Below are 16477 nucleotides of genomic sequence, written 5' to 3'. Positions count from 1 at the left end.
CTGTTCAGTTAATACAGAGATTGCCCTTCTACCTCACAAACTTCCACTTATTAAAATTATTAGTACAAAATATGTGATCAGTAGCTTGAGACACTTGTCGACTTGTGAGTCTAAGACATTGGTCTGCCTACACTGTTTTCCTTCAACAATTGTTATTGTTATTAGCAGCACACAGAAATAAATAAAAGATTTATAATTTTGTAAAAATCCCACATGGTCACCAGGTTGTTAATTACATTAATCTGGACAATGTGAAAAGAAAATAACAAAGTTTAGTAAGATATACTTTTTAATTGATCTTAAAAACAGCATCTATGTGCGTTTCTTCTTTTTGTTCTTGTTTTTGGTGGATACACTTGTGTCAACATTCCAATACCAAAATAGTTGGAAGACAATAGCACCATTGGCTATAGTTGATACACAATATGTGACTATAATTATTAGGTCTCCTGTTTCCTGGATGGATGTAAATATTCTTGCAATACTGCCCGCTAATAGAAGAAAACATGTCACCGCTGATAATTGTCCAGTACTGCCATTCTTGTAGTTAGTTATAACTTGAATTGCCTGAAATTATGATATGCCATTAAAACATTCCACAGTTTTTATTTTATGGTATTAATAAATTACTAAATAGATTAACAATTATTATATTCACTAACTATATAATAAAGAATAAATGCATAGATTTTTATAAATTACCTTAGCAACTAATATAATAGGAACATTAACAGCTTGCATTGTCCATAGCACATCAACAGGAGTATAACCACTGACTAATGCTGAGACAACAGCAGGATAAACAGACAAGAATAATGCAGCTTGCATTGGAGACCCACTATAATGAAGTACAAGAGCTGCAATTGCAGCTGTTTGAAGAGCCAGAAATGTTCCTTCACCCCATGCACTAAAAATATATAAAAACACATTAATAACACAATAATTATGACTAGAAATAGTATCCAAGTATTCAAAATATTTCTATTAATTTAATATTTATATCAATTTATAACTGACATAATGTACATTATAAACATAATACCTACCTGAAAGGAAAGTTCATTACATAGCTGTAGGTGAAGTTGGCAGTAATCGCAAATAGTTCAAGAGAAACCCCATAAATATTGATCCCTTTAGCACTCTTGCTATTAAGAATTTTTAGAATTTGAGGGACTTTTACTAATATTGAGCCAGCAATTATACCAATACCCAGACCTTTGCTTAGACTACTTTTAAAACATGGAACTGAAATACAGAATATTGGTTAATTACAAGAAACATTTTATATGTTTATCTTACGTAATTATTAGATATTACCATCCAGGAAATTGTACTTTAAAAAGTATTCGTTGAAGCATTTTTCAGTCAATAAAGATATTAAAAATCCTTTTATAATATCACCCATTATGTAAAACGTAGAGAATCTAATGCTTGTTATAACATGTAACTTTCTTCTAAGGACAATCAACTTTCATGCGATGAATATAGGTATACTGTTAAGTGATAACGGTATACTAGCCTGCACCAATAATTATTATTGATCTAAGATGTAAAAGTTATTTATTTAATATAATTTTACATAGTAACTTAAGTGCGTTAGTCTAAGTATTATTAGGGTGTTTATTTATTGATAACACATTCGTTAAAACTTAAAATAACATTATCAAAAATATTATTAGAATTAAAAATAGTTGATAAAAATCCAACTTTTTAATTGTAATATTCGAGTTTCGACTAATATTTTTTTTTACCAATATTTACTTGCCATTTAAAAATATTAGTAAAATTTAAATTTAAGCATTCTAAATCCACAATTATTATAAAGATCCTTGAGATTCTCAAATTCTGATTACAGTTATCAAATATCGAAATATGAAAACTACATAGTTAAATGAGTTAGAGATTTTGGGGTAGTAATTAAAATAATAAAGAAACTTCTATATAAACATATTTCCCAACTTTTTCGCAACATCAATCAGTTATCATTATGGTAACATTCAACATTGACTAGGGGTATGTTCCGATATACACTGCGAGTACTGTATAGTGCTCCCACTGTTCAAAAATTTGTTCCGCTATGGACTGCAGTATACAGCCGCAGCGTCCTAGGAAATATATGACGTCACAAATCCCCGCTATACTTCTACTGCGAGCACTGGCGTTTTCGAGGTAAGGTACTCGCAGTGCTTTGATCACGTGATCAATCAAAACCACTTGAATGCCTAACGGCTGATATAACTTACAGTTTAATAACAAACATTTAAAATTCTAACTTACTTTCTTTGTAGTATTAATTCAATTGACAGTTAATATTAATATAGATTTTTTTAATGCGATAATACTCCAATAATAGTTTTTCTTGTTGAATTGAAAAACTTTGATGCACTCATTTGAAAACTGTGTCGAAAAACGAAGCTGACTAGTATACTGGACTGCGTTCCGTTTTAAATTGTAACCAGTATAGCTGGGTATAGAGAAACGGTTTCACAGTATACTAAATTGACAGTACTCTGTACAGTGGTCGCAGTGTATATCGGAACATACCCTTTATTATGTTGCTGACATAGATACTATTTGCATTTTACTTAACCAAGAAACAGACTAAGGCTAAGAATTTTGATTTGCGACAGTATAACGACTTAGTGCGTTTTCCAATTACAGAGCATAATGCGACTCTGTGCCGCACAATGCCGCATAATGCTGAAGCTTAATTGGAACGTGAATTAGTTTTCAAATGCATCAGCAGAGTGCGCTAAGTCAGTGTTGAAAAAAAAAATGTTCTGAATAGAGTTAGCAACCTCATTAATGTATAAATAATGTGGTTAACAATAATAATTAGTTGAAAACTTTTTACGCTTATTTTAATAATCAAATTATTTCATTAAAATTTTTTTACTGAAATAAGAGAAAACCTTTAAAGAATATAAGGTTTTAACAAGCTAAATTAACAGTAAAATATATGGTTTCATGTAAGAAGTTTACATATTTACGTTTTGAGTAATTTTTTTAAATGATTTCTAAAAAAATTATATACTTTTTCAAAACCATTGCAATATTTACAAGAGTATAATCCTGTTAAATAAATTTGTTTACAGATCCGAATTTTAAAATAAAATTGTATTCATATTTTAAATGTGGAATATAAAAAAAGTAACTATTTATACCTTCATCCATACTTATATTTATTTTTTTTAGCAGTTTGCAATAACTTTAATTATTTTCAAAATCTACGACGAAACAAATTTTTCAACAATAAATAATATTTACCAACGAAAATTCGATAAATGCCAACTTAAAGAAAAACACTGGTCAATTTTCTGTCACTGTGTTGGTATTTATTGCGAGAAGCACGCGAGAGCATTAGTTTTAAGAGTGCTCAATTGTGCGAAGCGTTGCTGTAGTTGGAACATTCAACGTTGAGCATTATGCCGCATAATGCGCTCTAGTGCTGTAATTGGAAAACGCACAATTAATTAGGTTAAGGCAACAGACTGTATAATATTAGAAACGACAAAATATATACTATCTGAATAAGATGTCAATAATATAATGTAACATGATATGTCCATTGTCAAAGCAGCATCTAAGAAGGTGGTTGCGAAGGTGGTGTTACAACTTAAAATGCTAATGCAGTAAATTTAAATTTTCTAAAAATTTTCTTGAAAACATCTGCATGATAATGGGACGTTCACGCTCTAGAAGTAAATCTCCTCGGCGTCATCATAAAAGTAATAAACATTCGAGGAAGAAAAGTCGTTCAAAAGACAGATCGTCCTCTCGCAGTAGGAGTACGAAACACGCCGAAAAGTCAAGAGAACGGAGTTCAAAATCACGGTAACTTTTGAAGTCAAATAACGTTGTAATATTGCTAACTAAGGTTTTATAACAGATTAAGAATTGTGAACGCTCACTCATCACTGTTAGTTTTGTACATAGCGAATACATATGTCAGTTATTTATTGGTCTAAATTTGTCTGTTTCACTTTAAACAGAGTAGATGAGTATGAGTAGATGACTTATTTCTAAGCTTTATTTAATCCGTTAAGCTATGTTTAACACAATAATCTCGTTTTCCAGAAAAAGGTCACATTCTGTGTCTTCAGCATCAACCACTGATGGCTCATATGATGGTAGCAGGAGTAGAAAGAAATCCAAATGCCGCAATAAAATGGATGAAGTGGACCGCCTTGCTGAAATGGAAAGGCAAAGGCGTATAAGAGAAGCGGAACAAAAGGTAACCTTTGAATTATTTAAATTTTTTTTTGAGATTCTATTTAAAGAAAGACATATATGTAGTTACATTTATATAAATTACATTTATATAAATTATATTTATATAAATTATATATCATTTATTTGAATTTTTTAACATTGTTATCTAAATTTTCCGTTAATAACAAAAGAAAATCACATGAAATTTTCAGGTAGTTGAGGAAGAAGCTGCTAAAAGAATAGAACTTCTTGTCAAGAAAAGAGTAGAGGAGGAATTAGAAAAACGAAAGGAAGAAATAGAAAGAGAAGTTGCTAAAAGGGTCGAAGAGGCCAAAAGAAAAATGGAACATGAGATGATGCAAGAACTAGAAAAACAGCGGGAACAACAGAAACGAGAGGAAATTGCTCGACAGGTAACTGTACTTTTTAGCACCAGTCATGTGTAAAAGCAATTCTGGGTTGTTGCTGTTACATATGACAAACATAAAAAAAAGCTGTTGCAGCCCAAACCTTTTAGCATACATCATTATCTTATAAAATATAACTTTTATAAACTAATTAGTATTTCGATCATATCTGTTAAAGGTCCGGTCAGGTGTAGTTCGAGTTTACAAGAACTTTTTATGTCAGTTTAATATTCATGTGATAGTAGCATCTGTGGTTGTCACCTAATAAGTTTCTTAAACTTAAGGGTTTTAACGAATAACTTCATACACAACTATTTACAATCTCTTCTGTTGTCGTAAACTATTATGATTCATATTAGATAAAGACAATTATAACATTGGTTTCCAGTAAACATTATACAAAAAAAATAATCTTTATAACATCTGACAAAAAATATTACACTTGTGACTGGTTTCATCTTGGCAAGTACTACCTATTTCGTAATTGGTGGCAACCTTAACATTTGCATACATTAGACATATATCTCAAAATGATATCACTCTGAGAGTGCCATTATGGCTACCAGCTAGCATTTTAAAATTGTTCGTTTGACTGTCCTCGGCAGTCATGTAGTGTATAAGTCAGGTCAGAAGACTGCAAGACGTGATGCTGTAAGAATTTTAAGGAGTCGCTGCTTGTGGACCCTTCCCTGAAGCTGAAGGTATTTTTTGAATCTATTTTTTGTATAACAATTTTTTGTTTCATGCTACTAAGGATTATGTAAATGGATCTATATTTTCAGCAAAATTTGTAATTACATTTTATTCTATAAACAAATTATTTTGCTGAAGCACTTGTTGTTTGGTGTGAATGGTGTGAACGAAAGACTTTATGAGTTGTGAGATAAACTCAGTCCTCTAACATACAATGGATAAAGGACTGATTCTGTCATGATTTAGGCATATTGGTAGATGTACTGCAATTTGTAACACAATGGGATGTAAACAGACTTTAACATATTCGTTTTATTATACAGGCTGAAGAGGAACGTAAAAGGAAAGAGTTGGAGGATATCATGGCTGAAAATAATAAAAAGATTGAGGAAGCTCAACGCAAGCTGGTCAGTATATTATAAATTTATTGTTTTTATACAAATTCAAACATATTTATTTAATAGGAACAGGCTCTCTCAACAGGAGTGAAGTTGTTTTACTTTATATCTCCAATGAAACACATCTGAAAATTAAATTTGATATTGCCAATTTTTTTTAATGTGTCAAAGGCTGATCTTCCAAGTTGGTTAAATAGTTAATTTACTACGTTTAAATTTATCACGATTGGCCATAGCAACCTAAAGTACGGAAGTTATTATCGATTATTATTATTGTATAGAACACATACAGAACAGCTTTTTAATAGCCAAATGACTGCTGCACAGTTTGTGATGTGATCACTATTAAATTTGCCTGTTTGTAATTAATTCATGGTACGAAATAGTTCAGCTATTTAGTTCGTTAGCTAGCTGTTTGTAGCTATGAATAAATAGTAAATCAAGATTCAAGATTCAATTTGAAATAGTAAATAAAACATATTAAATAACAGTTTTATTGACTGGCGTCAACTGAAGTTTGATTTTAAATGCTTACTAGTCTCGTAATTTATCTATGAAAACTACCATATCATTACCTTTCTACAGCTATCTATAGAAAAATCGACAAAGTAGCAATTCCATATTTATATAGTAAAGGCCAAACACATCTGTATAGTATATATGTATAGTTTTGTGTAGTTTTCGATGCTTACAATCCTTTTTTAAATCCTAGGCGGAAGAAAGGTTGGCTATGATAGAAGAACAAAGGAAGATGGACGAAGAGAGACAAAAGTTGAAAAAGGAACAAGAGAAAAGAGTAAAAGAAGAACAAAAGAAAATTTTAGGCAAAAACAACTCCAGACCCAAACTTTCATTCTCCTTGAAGCCACTTTGATAGGTGATGGCTGTTTACCTGAGTATAAATTCAGATACTTTCCATGTAGGTCTCTGTGCATTTATAAGTGTTAAATTTCATTTTTTACTTGGTTTTGTCTTGTTTCATATATTCTTTGGATACTTGTAAATATACTATTAAGTATCATAGTACATAGAATATCTTGGATTACTATAAGTTGTAATTTTGTATAAAAGATAGCTAGCTAGGTTCACCAACACAATAGTTCAGTAAAAATTATTATTAACAATCGCTTAAATTTAAGTCCAAATTAACGAAATCAGATGTACGAACAAAATCTTGTTTTATTTACATAGTTAAATCCATTCATCCATTAAGTCCAAATAATTGACATCATTAAAGTTAATATATGACGCTCAATACAAGAATGTAAAAGGTTTTTTGATTTAAAATGGAAAATTAGGAATAAAATTGTTTGTATGGCACTTGAATAACTTTTATACAGCAACCCTGATTAGAAAACAATCCCTTGTTAGTAATTTTATTTATGAACTAGAAAGCGTTCTTGATATTTGTGTACGTTATCCCTGATCTCCGAATAAATGGAAATTTTATTTACTTTGCTTATTTTTTAACAAGACATAATTATTCATTGACTTCATTTTATTAGGTTTAATTTCAATAAATTTTGATTTCCATTAAAATTTGTTTTATTTACTAGTTTATAATTTAAACTGAGGTGCTATCAAAAACAAATAGTCTATATGTATTAACATTATCTGTAGGCAGTATTTAAAAAATTGGTAGCTTCTAGTCTAAGACCGAGCATGCTTTGCTTAGTTCTGATAAAAAAATTCTGTATAACATTCAAGCAAAAATGTTTACTAAGAACAAGCCTTGAAGACTAATTAAGATACTCCTTTTCTTTATCTCTCATAAATGAAATCAATCTAGAGGCCGCTATGAGCACGGAATCGTTTTGTTTTGTAGATATTAAATTAAATTCTGGGTCTTTATTTGGTAACGCAACCGTCTCCTGAATTGCGCACAATTTAAGGATCTCTGTTTTCTTTTTAGGTTTAAAATCGATAAAACTCGCCTTGCCTAGAGGTCCATCATCTAATTCGCTAAAACCGAATGAATTTTTTAAGTTGGTGTTACGAGGTACTGTTTTTAGATCTGTGACGCTACATGCATTTTGAACGGCAACATTTGATGATTTTGAGCTTGAAACGGAAGTTTCGCTTTCTACTTTAAGCACATTTTGCGAAGAAGGATTAGAAATATCAATTACAGGACTCAGTTCTTTTTCCGTCAAACTGCTAAGTGATAACTGCTCGCGTTTGTTCGCTATTTTTTCGTCAGATACGTATTTCCGTACCATAATTGTATCGTCGATGTCATAGAAGCGTTTGAGCTTATTTAGAATTGCTTCAACATCTTGCTCAGAACCGATTTCAGGATCTTCATATGATTCTTGAATTTCAATGTGGCCTTTGTAAAAATAGTCATTGGGAAGAGAATATCCTCGCACACCAAGATCGGTTGCACTCGCATATTTTGGTAGAGTCAGAGGCTGTCTATATATGCATTCAAAATCACCCGTTGATGAATTTGGATTATTTGCATAATCAATTACAACTGCAATATTAACAACAAAATACAGGGAAAAATCGATTGGTAAAAGCTTTACATTGTAAATAAAGGACTGTAACTGTACGTAGCAGGGGAATTTAACCTTCCGTACCATTTTTTTAAATGAGCAGTGTTTGCCTAGTGGCTTCATCTTGCGACTCTCATCCTTGAGATTGTAGGTTCGATCCCCGGCCGTGCACTAATGGACTTTCTTTCTATGTGCGTATTTAACACTCGTAGGTACGGTAAAGGAAAACATCGTGAAGAAATCCGCTTGCCTTAGAGCCAAACAGTCGACGGCGTGTGTCAGGCTCAGGAGGCTGATCACCTACTTGCCAATTAGATTGACAAATGATCATGAAACAGATACAGAACCTGAGGCCCAGACCTAAACAGGCTGAAGCGCCACTGATTTATTTTTATTTTAATGAATATTAAGTACCTTTTATTATGTCTGTTATCACAGCCGGACATATTCTTGCTGTCACTTGTGTTGTACTGTTAAGATCTGGGCATGAGTTTATTTCTATCAACCACGGTTTATATTCGTTGTCCAAGATAAAATCACAACCGTACAACTCAAAGCGGTTTTTACTAACTGAGAGGGAGTCTTGACAGCTCAGCATAATCCCTACAATCGATTTCTTCATTCCAGGATAAATAATAGAATCCCATACGTCATCTCTTCCAGTTTTATTTAAATAACTTTTGTATTTATTTAAGTCCCACATATTGCTGCTTGGTAGTTCTAAGTGACGATGTTTGCAGTTGCTATATTTTTTTTGTACCGCATTATTCGTCAAGTGAATCGACTCGTGATAGTTTTTAAGATTATATTTCTGCGAACTGAACTTTAAATAACAGTCTCGATACATCCATATTACTAAAGGATAGGTACTTGTTACCAAATAGTATTGTCGTATGTCAAACTTTGTTTCATGAATAAGCAGTGGCTCCTCTGAAATAATAAGATTTTAAAACACTATTAAACTATTGTAAGGTTAATGTTGGTAATAACGCGTTAGTTACCGATGTATTTCTGAATGACATGTTTCGCATTGGCTTTGCACAACAAATCCGTGATAACTCCTAATTTAGATGCCATTCTTATGCCTCTTCCTCTAGAGCAATGGGCAGGTTTTATTATCCATATATTATGACAACCCTCGCAACTTAGCTGTGGCCTATATTTGTGCATTTCTCTTAAAAGATATTTGGCATAACTTAAATATAACGGCAATTTGTTACTTTTGTCTCTTGTAAATACTTCGTTTCTCGCAATGATACAGTAGTACTTCTTTAAAAACGAGTTCCACTGTTCGTCATTTACAGTGTTAATTTCTCGATCTATATCTTTGTGCTGTTTACGAAATAGATATTCTTTACACCTATTCAAGGCAAAAACAATCAGATTTATAGAAATTTTGCCCATATGATTGAAAATGGGTCTCTCATTGGCCACCATTGAAAGAGTCCATTTTAGCAAACTAGTACACGCCGTAATTTTGTAATCATGTATGAATCCTTCAATTTCACCTGGTTCAGATGTGTTATATGATCGTGGTCCTTTGACTTCGGCGACGTCCTCGATGTAAAACCAATAATTTCTTTTCATGGATGAGCATAACCCTTGCTTTGAAGTCCACACAGCATCAAGTTCCAGTTTATTAATCATCGTGGTATAGTCCTTTGACATGTCTATAGTTGTATCTTTTCTATCGTCACGAGATCTCCAAATGAAGTTAGGATTATGTTTTTCTACGAAATTGGATAGAAGTAATCTTTCAAGTTCACTTTGTATTTCTAATTTGCATGAGTAAGCACCATTTCTTATTTTTGTAAGATTCATGCGGTCCAAAGGCAACTTTTCCACCCATCCTCGATCTAATAAAGCTTTCCTGACGGCATTGCAACTGCCTTGGATTGAGAATATTTTTCCTTCTTTTATAGCCTCTGCAGCCTTCCTTTTAAGACTTGCATATTTAGTTGATTTTGCCTGACAGCTACATATTAAGTAGCTTTTTTCTTTCGGTGAAAGGCCGGCAGGAGATAGTGTTCTTTTCTCCATGCGTATCTTTTTCTTTTGATCAAATTTATGGAAAGGAGTAAATATGCGTCTCACGCCACCCTTGTACAATTTCTGTCGAATTATTTGAATGTAAAACAATAATAATAATGCAAATATAATGCTTAATATTGCAAGTTTTTTTTAATACCTTTACGACTCTTGGTCTGGAAGCATTTGTAAAGTTTTGTAGGCTAGTCAAGTGGGGTGCATTTTTTGGAAGTATAGAACCAGTGATTTTCTAAAAGTTGCAACATTTATTTTATATGTAATACCTAGTTTATAAAAACTCACGATGTATCAAAAATATAAAAGAACTTTCGTGTTCAAACAGCCTTACCCTTTTTCTTTTGCCGAATTTCTTTTTTATTGGCATGATGAAAATATTATTTCACCATCATTAGCCAGGTATTTAATCTGTTGAAATAATTTTAAGGATGATTAAATAAATTTGTGAGTAATAAAATAATATCTTTTCCGTATTACACGTTACTATTTACTAAGTACATCTATAGTTTAATTAACTAACAACTTTCGCTATTTTATCTTATATCTACTATTTACTAGATTCTACATAAATTTGTACATGTTGTTAAATTTTATTTAGTATAACTTCCCTGTTATTTAAATTTATTATTTATTAAAATTGGTATTTAAATATTTATTTTTTATCCTTATTGCATGATTTGTTTATTTGTTATAAAATTCAAAATAAAATTACACATTTTTGATTAAGTGTCACTCAAATTATTGTCAAAAACACAACATAGACCCACAATATTTTTTTAAAATATCTTGTCTAAACTAATTAATTTTAAGAAGTTAATCTAAGTTTTAGGAAAAAAATGGAAAACTAGGATAGGATAAATGTACACACAAAACTAACAAACACATACAACATTTATATTTTAAAATTTGCAGAATTTAACAACAGATTTTTAAGCAACAATCACTTCTACTTTATTATTAACAACTTATATTTTTGTATTATCTCTTTTTAACGACGATTTTGCATCAAGTAATGGAACAACTCTATATGGGGCATAATTAATAGAAGTACAACTTTTGGACAAGCTTATTGATTTATTTTGGTTTTCATTGTGGAGTTTACAAATACTTCGACCTATGGCACTTAACTTTTTAATTGAATTTGAGTCTTTTCCATAGTCACCTGAAGCTAAAGGTTCTAGAGTTTTATGAGTATTTCTAACAACTGATTTAGATTGGATTTGCCCGCTACCTTCGTTTTTAATCAAAATTTTGTTTTGAATAGAAATAGTTGATCGAAGTATGCTCGCAGTTTCGCGTTCCCATTGAGCAGGATCTATATAGCAACGCTTATTACCAACAGACCTGTCAACTTTGGGCATTTCAAATTTTTTCGCGGATTCAGTTCGGTATTTTGTAATTTTTGTGTTACTCGATTGTTCATCTTCGGGTCGGCAGCAAGAGTGGGGCTTAATACGTCGTTTGGATTCTGAATTTTTTTCGCGTCTTCCTCGATGAGTCCTACAAGAGAGCGCAGATGATTTACGCTTTTTGGATGCTTTAAATATGTTACTGGAATTCACAACATTAACAGTTTGGCGTACCGTCAGTGAATCCCGTTGGCCTATTAGAATGCCATCTTTGTTGGTAGGTAAAGCGTCGTATGGATTGAGCCAAGTTAGAAAATCTGTAATTATGGGTCCACTGTATTCTGGTGGAACCGGTTGACCAGGATCTAGCATAATATCTCCCACTGGTATTGGTGTAGGAAACGGCGTTACAGACTTGTGCTCAGGTTTCTTCTCTTTGGATTTCTTTATAAGTCTTTTACCGTTAATGCATAGTTGTAAACCTAGGTATGCTGGAGCTTTTGGTATAACTTGCCGATAGACCAGTTCAAAGGTACCCGTATCAGCTTCGGGATTCGAACGTCTGTCTAAGACGACTAAAAGAAAGGCATCATAATTATTTTAATTTATTAATTAATTTAATAAATTTGTTGAATTTAATAATAATTATAGAAACTTTAAGATACCTTTTATGACATCTTCCAGACATTGCGGACACAAGCGCGCTGTGACTGAAGTAGTCGGTGCCAAATCTGGACTCGAATTGATTTCAATAAGCCACGGAGTAAAATCGTCAGTTAACATAAAGTCAGCTCCGTATAATTCAAAGCTATTTTGCCTTTTATCCATAGACTCTTGGCATGCGAGCATAGCGCCTATCAAACATTGTTTAATTCCTGGGTAAATTTTCGAGTCCCACATTTCATATTGCCCTATCTGTCTTCAAAATTTGAATGCCATTAATTATAGGTTTCTTATATTAACGTATATAAAGATAACATTTACCTTAGATAAGCTTTGAAAGTGTGACAATCCCACATATTTTCATCGGGCAATGCTTTGTCCCTATCACCGTTGTTCTTATATTTTGTTTGGATTGCATTATTTGTGAGGTGAACGGATTCGTGATAATTCGACAGACTGAATATTTGAGAGCTAAATCTTAGGTAACTGTCTCTGAAACGGTTAAAACGTTAATAACAGTAGGTTTAAATAATTTATAAGTGATTTGTTACGCTTACTTGTAAACCCAAATTGTTAGAGGCTGACAATTTGTGACTAAAAACCACTGTCGAATGTCAAATTTTGTGTTGTATACTACCAAAGGATTTTCTGAAATAAAACATATTAAAATAAATAACAGGTCTGGGTCTCAGATTTCCGACTTTGTTTCATGATTATTTGTCAACCTAACAGGCAAGTAGGTGATCAGCCTTCTTTGCCTGACACACGCCGTTGACTTTTTAAGGTCTAAGGCAAACAGGTTTCCTGTGTTTCCTTTACAGTTCAAGCGAATGTTAAATGCGCACATAGAAAGAAGTCCATTGGTGCAAAGCCGGGGATCGAACCTACGTCCTGAGGGATTATAGTCGCACGCTGGACACTGCTCATATACTATATATAGTTCAATTTTTGAAAGTATACTACCTATATATTTCTGAACCACATATCTTGTTTTTTGTGCCGGAACATTAATGAGGCCAATAATATCTTTAATATTGTTCATTAGTTGTATGCCTTTGCCGCGACATTTGTTGCCAGGTTTTACAATCCAAATGTTGAAAACTCCATCTATATCCATTTGAGGCCAAAATTTTACCATAGTGGCTAGAACTTTAGACGATTTCCTTTCCAATTGCCTGAAAATAAAGATTACGCTAGTAATTATTATTTTAATTAATTTATTATCACGATATTTAATCTGTAAATGATTATCTTTTAATGTGAAATGATTAATTATTGATTTAATTAAAATCGTTATAAGAGATTCTGGTTTGTTTAACACCTACCGTATATTTATATTTTTGTCTTCAATAAATTTTGCATTTTCATGTACCAGGAGATAATGATGTGTAAGGAACTGATCCCATTCGTGTTCCCAAACATGTTGAGCTTGTTCCTCAGTATCATCTATATCCTTATGGGAGAAGAACGCTACGTATTCATTGAGTCTTGCTATCGCAAATTCTACGGCACTCAATGGAACCTTTCCGTGGGGCTGTACAAGATGCTGTTCATTTTTGTCTTGAAATGTATTCGAGAGCCATTTCAGAACACTTATACAAGCCGTTATTCTGAAGTCATCGATAAATTCTTCAAGGCTATCGGAATTATAAATGTTGTAACAGCGTGGAAATCGTGTTACAGCTACACCTGGGTCCGTGAACCAGTGCATTTGGGTCAGAGAAGATGTTAATCCTTCTTTCGTGGTGAAAACTGATCTAAAAAATCTAGAAAAAAAATCACCGTTAGTAATTAAAAAGGATTTTTTTTTAAATAAAATATTGGGGCAAACGAGCTTGCGGGACGACCAAAAAGGGCAGTCCATAGACACCCATTTTTAGTGGGTGCGTTGCCGGCCTTTAGTCAGATAGAGAAAATTATGGTTTACCTGCTGATAACGACGTCTTTGTTACTAAGTAACCAATCGTATTTATCCCTCTTTGTCGTCCAGAGAAAATCTACTGAATGGTGTTCCATAAATTTGTATAAAATCATTCTTTCGACTTTGGTCAATTCTTTACCCGATATTTTTCTGGGATCGATGGCCGGTGGTGGATGTCGAACCTATTTTAAATAAGGGGGCGTCCATAAATTACGTGAGGTGTCTAAGGGGGGGAGGGGGTCGATTCAAATCTCATTTAATCTTACGTTGGAGAGAGGGGGGGGGGGGCTCGGAAAATATCACGCAATTTTTATTCTGATTGAAAAAATTTTTTTTGGAAAACGGTTTAACCCACATTTTGAAAAATCTCACGTGAGATTGGGGGATGGGGTTGAATAAAATCTCACGACATCTCACCAGAGGGGGAGGGAGGTACAGAAAATTTAAAAAAACACCTCACGTACTTTATGGACGCCCCCTAATAAGTAATTGTATAGTTATGTTAATGTATTAAGCATGAATACCGACGATAATGTGAGATGCATATTTTGAAATCTCACCTGGAACAGTTACGAATATAAAATAAAAATAAATCATCATAGTCGTAGAATAGTGACGGATCTGACAAATAATGAACTGTACAGGGCAGCCATTTCAAAATAATATAGTCATGTTAGTTTTTTTGTCATAACATTATGAAAATTGGCGAACAAAAGGATTTGTTTTGACACAAAATAAAAATTAAATTACGCCGTTTTCTAAAAAAACACATACTTCTATGAGCGTACCTATCAAATCCGTCACTTAACCGACTTATTAATTTGAAATTTGAAACACATGAATTTTTTTTAATGTAGCCGTTCTATTTAGTCAATGTAGTATCCAAATATGATAAAAAGTGGATTTTGTTTTTTTTTTCAAACCCGACATTGTTCTACAATCATGACGAAATATATGGATTGTAGGACTAACACACTGAGCCATAATTTATGTTTTAATTTGTTAGACCATACTGAAAAATTCCAAAAAACCCATAGGATACAGTATTTTACCTTATGTGACTCGTACTTTTCAATCCAGCCACGTTCAGTAAGAGCTCGACGCACAGCAGGGAAACCACCCCCCTTAATCATGAACACTTTGCGATCTTTCATCGCAGTATCAGCTATCTTCTTAAGTTCATTCCATCTGTCAGGACTGACCCAGCTCTTGTACTGCTTTAGTTGTTCGATGGAAGATGACGTTTCTGCTGCAAAAAGGTCTTTTTAATTTAGGTGGGTATTTTGAGTTTTAAATTGAGTAACAGTTTAAGAAGTTGACTTATTCCGTTCCCTATTCTAGAACTTTGATGTATGTTAAACATAGATACCAATAAAAATATTGTCTTTTACGAATAATTACTAATAATTAGTTTTCTTAAAAAATGATTAAATAATTTAATCTAAATTAACTAAATTCGCAAAATTCCCAAAAGTAGCCGAGTTTTACGCAAGTTAATGGACGTTTAGATGTCATATCTACTCTACAAACCTAGTCCATGATCAGACTTGGAGATGGAAACTGCACTTGACGGCCGTAATTCCTTTTTGCTAATACTTTCCTTATGAAGTTTCGAGTCCGATACGCTTTCCTCCAAATCCATAGTTATAGCCATGTGAAATGCTGATTATTGGGTTTTCTGAAATATAACTTCGTCTGTGACATGTTTAACTTATCATCTAAACGTCTACACACAGCGGTTAATGCCTTACGACTAGCAAGCCATTGGATCACATTTGCGTTTTGAAATATTAACCTACTTTATGTAGCCTACATTTTCTTCCTGTTAGCTGTTGCTAGGGCCATCGTACCGAGCTCATCATGGCACCAGCGGCCCCATGTGACGTCATAGGATACCCGTCCTTCGAACTTTATAAGGTTTGATAAATATATGCGGAAATAAACATGCTTGTATTAGTCTTACCTTGTATAATGTGTAAGGATGATATACAATTTAAAAAACAGAGCTTTTAGCTCGATTTAGAAAAAATAAATTTACAAATAATTTATTTCGTTACGTCTTCATGTTGACTTACTTACTTTGACATTTCCTGAAAATTGATTTGAAATCTACGAGCTATCAGGCACAGGCGGAGAAAAAAGCTTTTATATTTACTCAATGGATTGTTTATGTTATTGTGATAATTGAAAAAGATGAGTTGGTACATGAAGAGATTTGAATATGTACCACGTAGGTATTTGAACTATATAGCAATAGGTACAGAAACCCTTTTATTAAAAAAATATTTCA

General features: G+C 32.7%; 3 protein-coding genes across 8 annotated transcripts; 1 reads left to right on the top strand and 2 right to left on the bottom strand.

The window, feature by feature from the left end:
- Nucleotides 1–276: 276 nt before the first annotated feature.
- On the bottom strand, nucleotides 277–1719 carry LOC125051382 (mannose-P-dolichol utilization defect 1 protein homolog). The gene is made up of 4 exons (XM_047651650.1): nucleotides 1318–1719; nucleotides 1047–1245; nucleotides 703–907; nucleotides 277–567 (listed from the first exon to the last, which is right to left on the bottom strand). Exons 1-4 carry the CDS (start codon nucleotides 1403–1405, stop codon nucleotides 313–315), a joined length of 747 nt encoding a protein of 248 aa, XP_047507606.1. The 5' UTR covers nucleotides 1406–1719; the 3' UTR covers nucleotides 277–312.
- Nucleotides 1720–3560: 1841 nt separating this feature from the next.
- Nucleotides 3561–7163, top strand: LOC125050913 (UPF0430 protein CG31712). Its single transcript, XM_047650996.1, has 5 exons — nucleotides 3561–3834; nucleotides 4078–4234; nucleotides 4425–4625; nucleotides 5636–5719; nucleotides 6423–7163. Exons 1-5 carry the CDS (start codon nucleotides 3674–3676, stop codon nucleotides 6582–6584), a joined length of 765 nt encoding a protein of 254 aa, XP_047506952.1. The 5' UTR covers nucleotides 3561–3673; the 3' UTR covers nucleotides 6585–7163.
- Nucleotides 7164–7237: 74 nt separating this feature from the next.
- Nucleotides 7238–16267, bottom strand: LOC125050912 (tubulin glycylase 3A-like). Of its 6 annotated transcripts, none has more exons than XM_047650994.1 (11): nucleotides 15718–16068; nucleotides 15240–15436; nucleotides 14194–14369; nucleotides 13592–14032; nucleotides 13230–13441; nucleotides 12824–12914; nucleotides 12588–12758; nucleotides 12269–12522; nucleotides 11599–12178; nucleotides 10586–10662; nucleotides 10397–10486 (listed from the first exon to the last, which is right to left on the bottom strand). In XM_047650994.1, exons 1-10 carry the CDS (start codon nucleotides 15839–15841, stop codon nucleotides 10632–10634), a joined length of 2277 nt encoding a protein of 758 aa, XP_047506950.1. In that variant the 5' UTR covers nucleotides 15842–16068; the 3' UTR covers nucleotides 10397–10486; nucleotides 10586–10631. The 6 variants fall into 6 exon arrangements, 5 of the variants coding, with proteins under 5 accessions (XP_047506949.1, XP_047506950.1, XP_047506947.1 ...); XR_007117222.1 differs by lacking the exon at nucleotides 10397–10486 and having other exon boundaries at nucleotides 11599–11754; nucleotides 11838–12178; nucleotides 15718–16063; XM_047650991.1 differs by lacking the exons at nucleotides 10397–10486; nucleotides 10586–10662 and adding an exon at nucleotides 16151–16267 and having other exon boundaries at nucleotides 11141–12178; nucleotides 15718–15865.
- Nucleotides 16268–16477: the final 210 nt, after the last annotated feature.

The sequence above is a fragment of the Pieris napi genome, chromosome 7 (genome assembly GCF_905475465.1).
Source record: "Pieris napi chromosome 7, ilPieNapi1.2, whole genome shotgun sequence".
Taxonomy (NCBI): domain Eukaryota; kingdom Metazoa; phylum Arthropoda; class Insecta; order Lepidoptera; family Pieridae; genus Pieris; species Pieris napi.
This window is presented reverse-complemented; position numbering and strand designations above follow the sequence as displayed.

What these genes read in the sequence shown, in the direction of transcription:
- LOC125051382 (XM_047651650.1), bottom strand. Translation starts at nt 1,405, where the DNA reads ATGGGTGATATTATAAAAGGATTTTTAATATCTTTATTGACTGAAAAA. An exon ending in AAAGTACAATTTCCTGGATG is followed by an intron (nt 1,246 to 1,317) that starts GTAATATCTAAT and finishes TCTGTATTTCAG; the next exon opens with TTCCATGTTTTAAAAGTAGT. An exon ending in CTATTATATTAGTTGCTAAG is followed by an intron (nt 568 to 702) that starts GTAATTTATAAA and finishes TCATAATTTCAG; the next exon opens with GCAATTCAAGTTATAACTAA.
- LOC125050913 (XM_047650996.1), top strand. Translation starts at nt 3,674, where the DNA reads ATGATAATGGGACGTTCACGCTCTAGAAGTAAATCTCCTCGGCGTCAT. An exon ending in GAGAGGAAATTGCTCGACAG is followed by an intron (nt 4,626 to 5,635) that starts GTAACTGTACTT and finishes TTTATTATACAG; the next exon opens with GCTGAAGAGGAACGTAAAAG. An exon ending in AGGAAGCTCAACGCAAGCTG is followed by an intron (nt 5,720 to 6,422) that starts GTCAGTATATTA and finishes TTTAAATCCTAG; the next exon opens with GCGGAAGAAAGGTTGGCTAT.
- LOC125050912 (XM_047650991.1), bottom strand. Translation starts at nt 15,841, where the DNA reads ATGGCTATAACTATGGATTTGGAGGAAAGCGTATCGGACTCGAAACTT. An exon ending in AAAAGTACGAGTCACATAAG is followed by an intron (nt 14,370 to 15,239) that starts GTAAAATACTGT and finishes TATTTAAAATAG; the next exon opens with GTTCGACATCCACCACCGGC. An exon ending in TCTGGAAGATGTCATAAAAG is followed by an intron (nt 12,179 to 12,268) that starts GTATCTTAAAGT and finishes CCTTTCTTTTAG; the next exon opens with TCGTCTTAGACAGACGTTCG.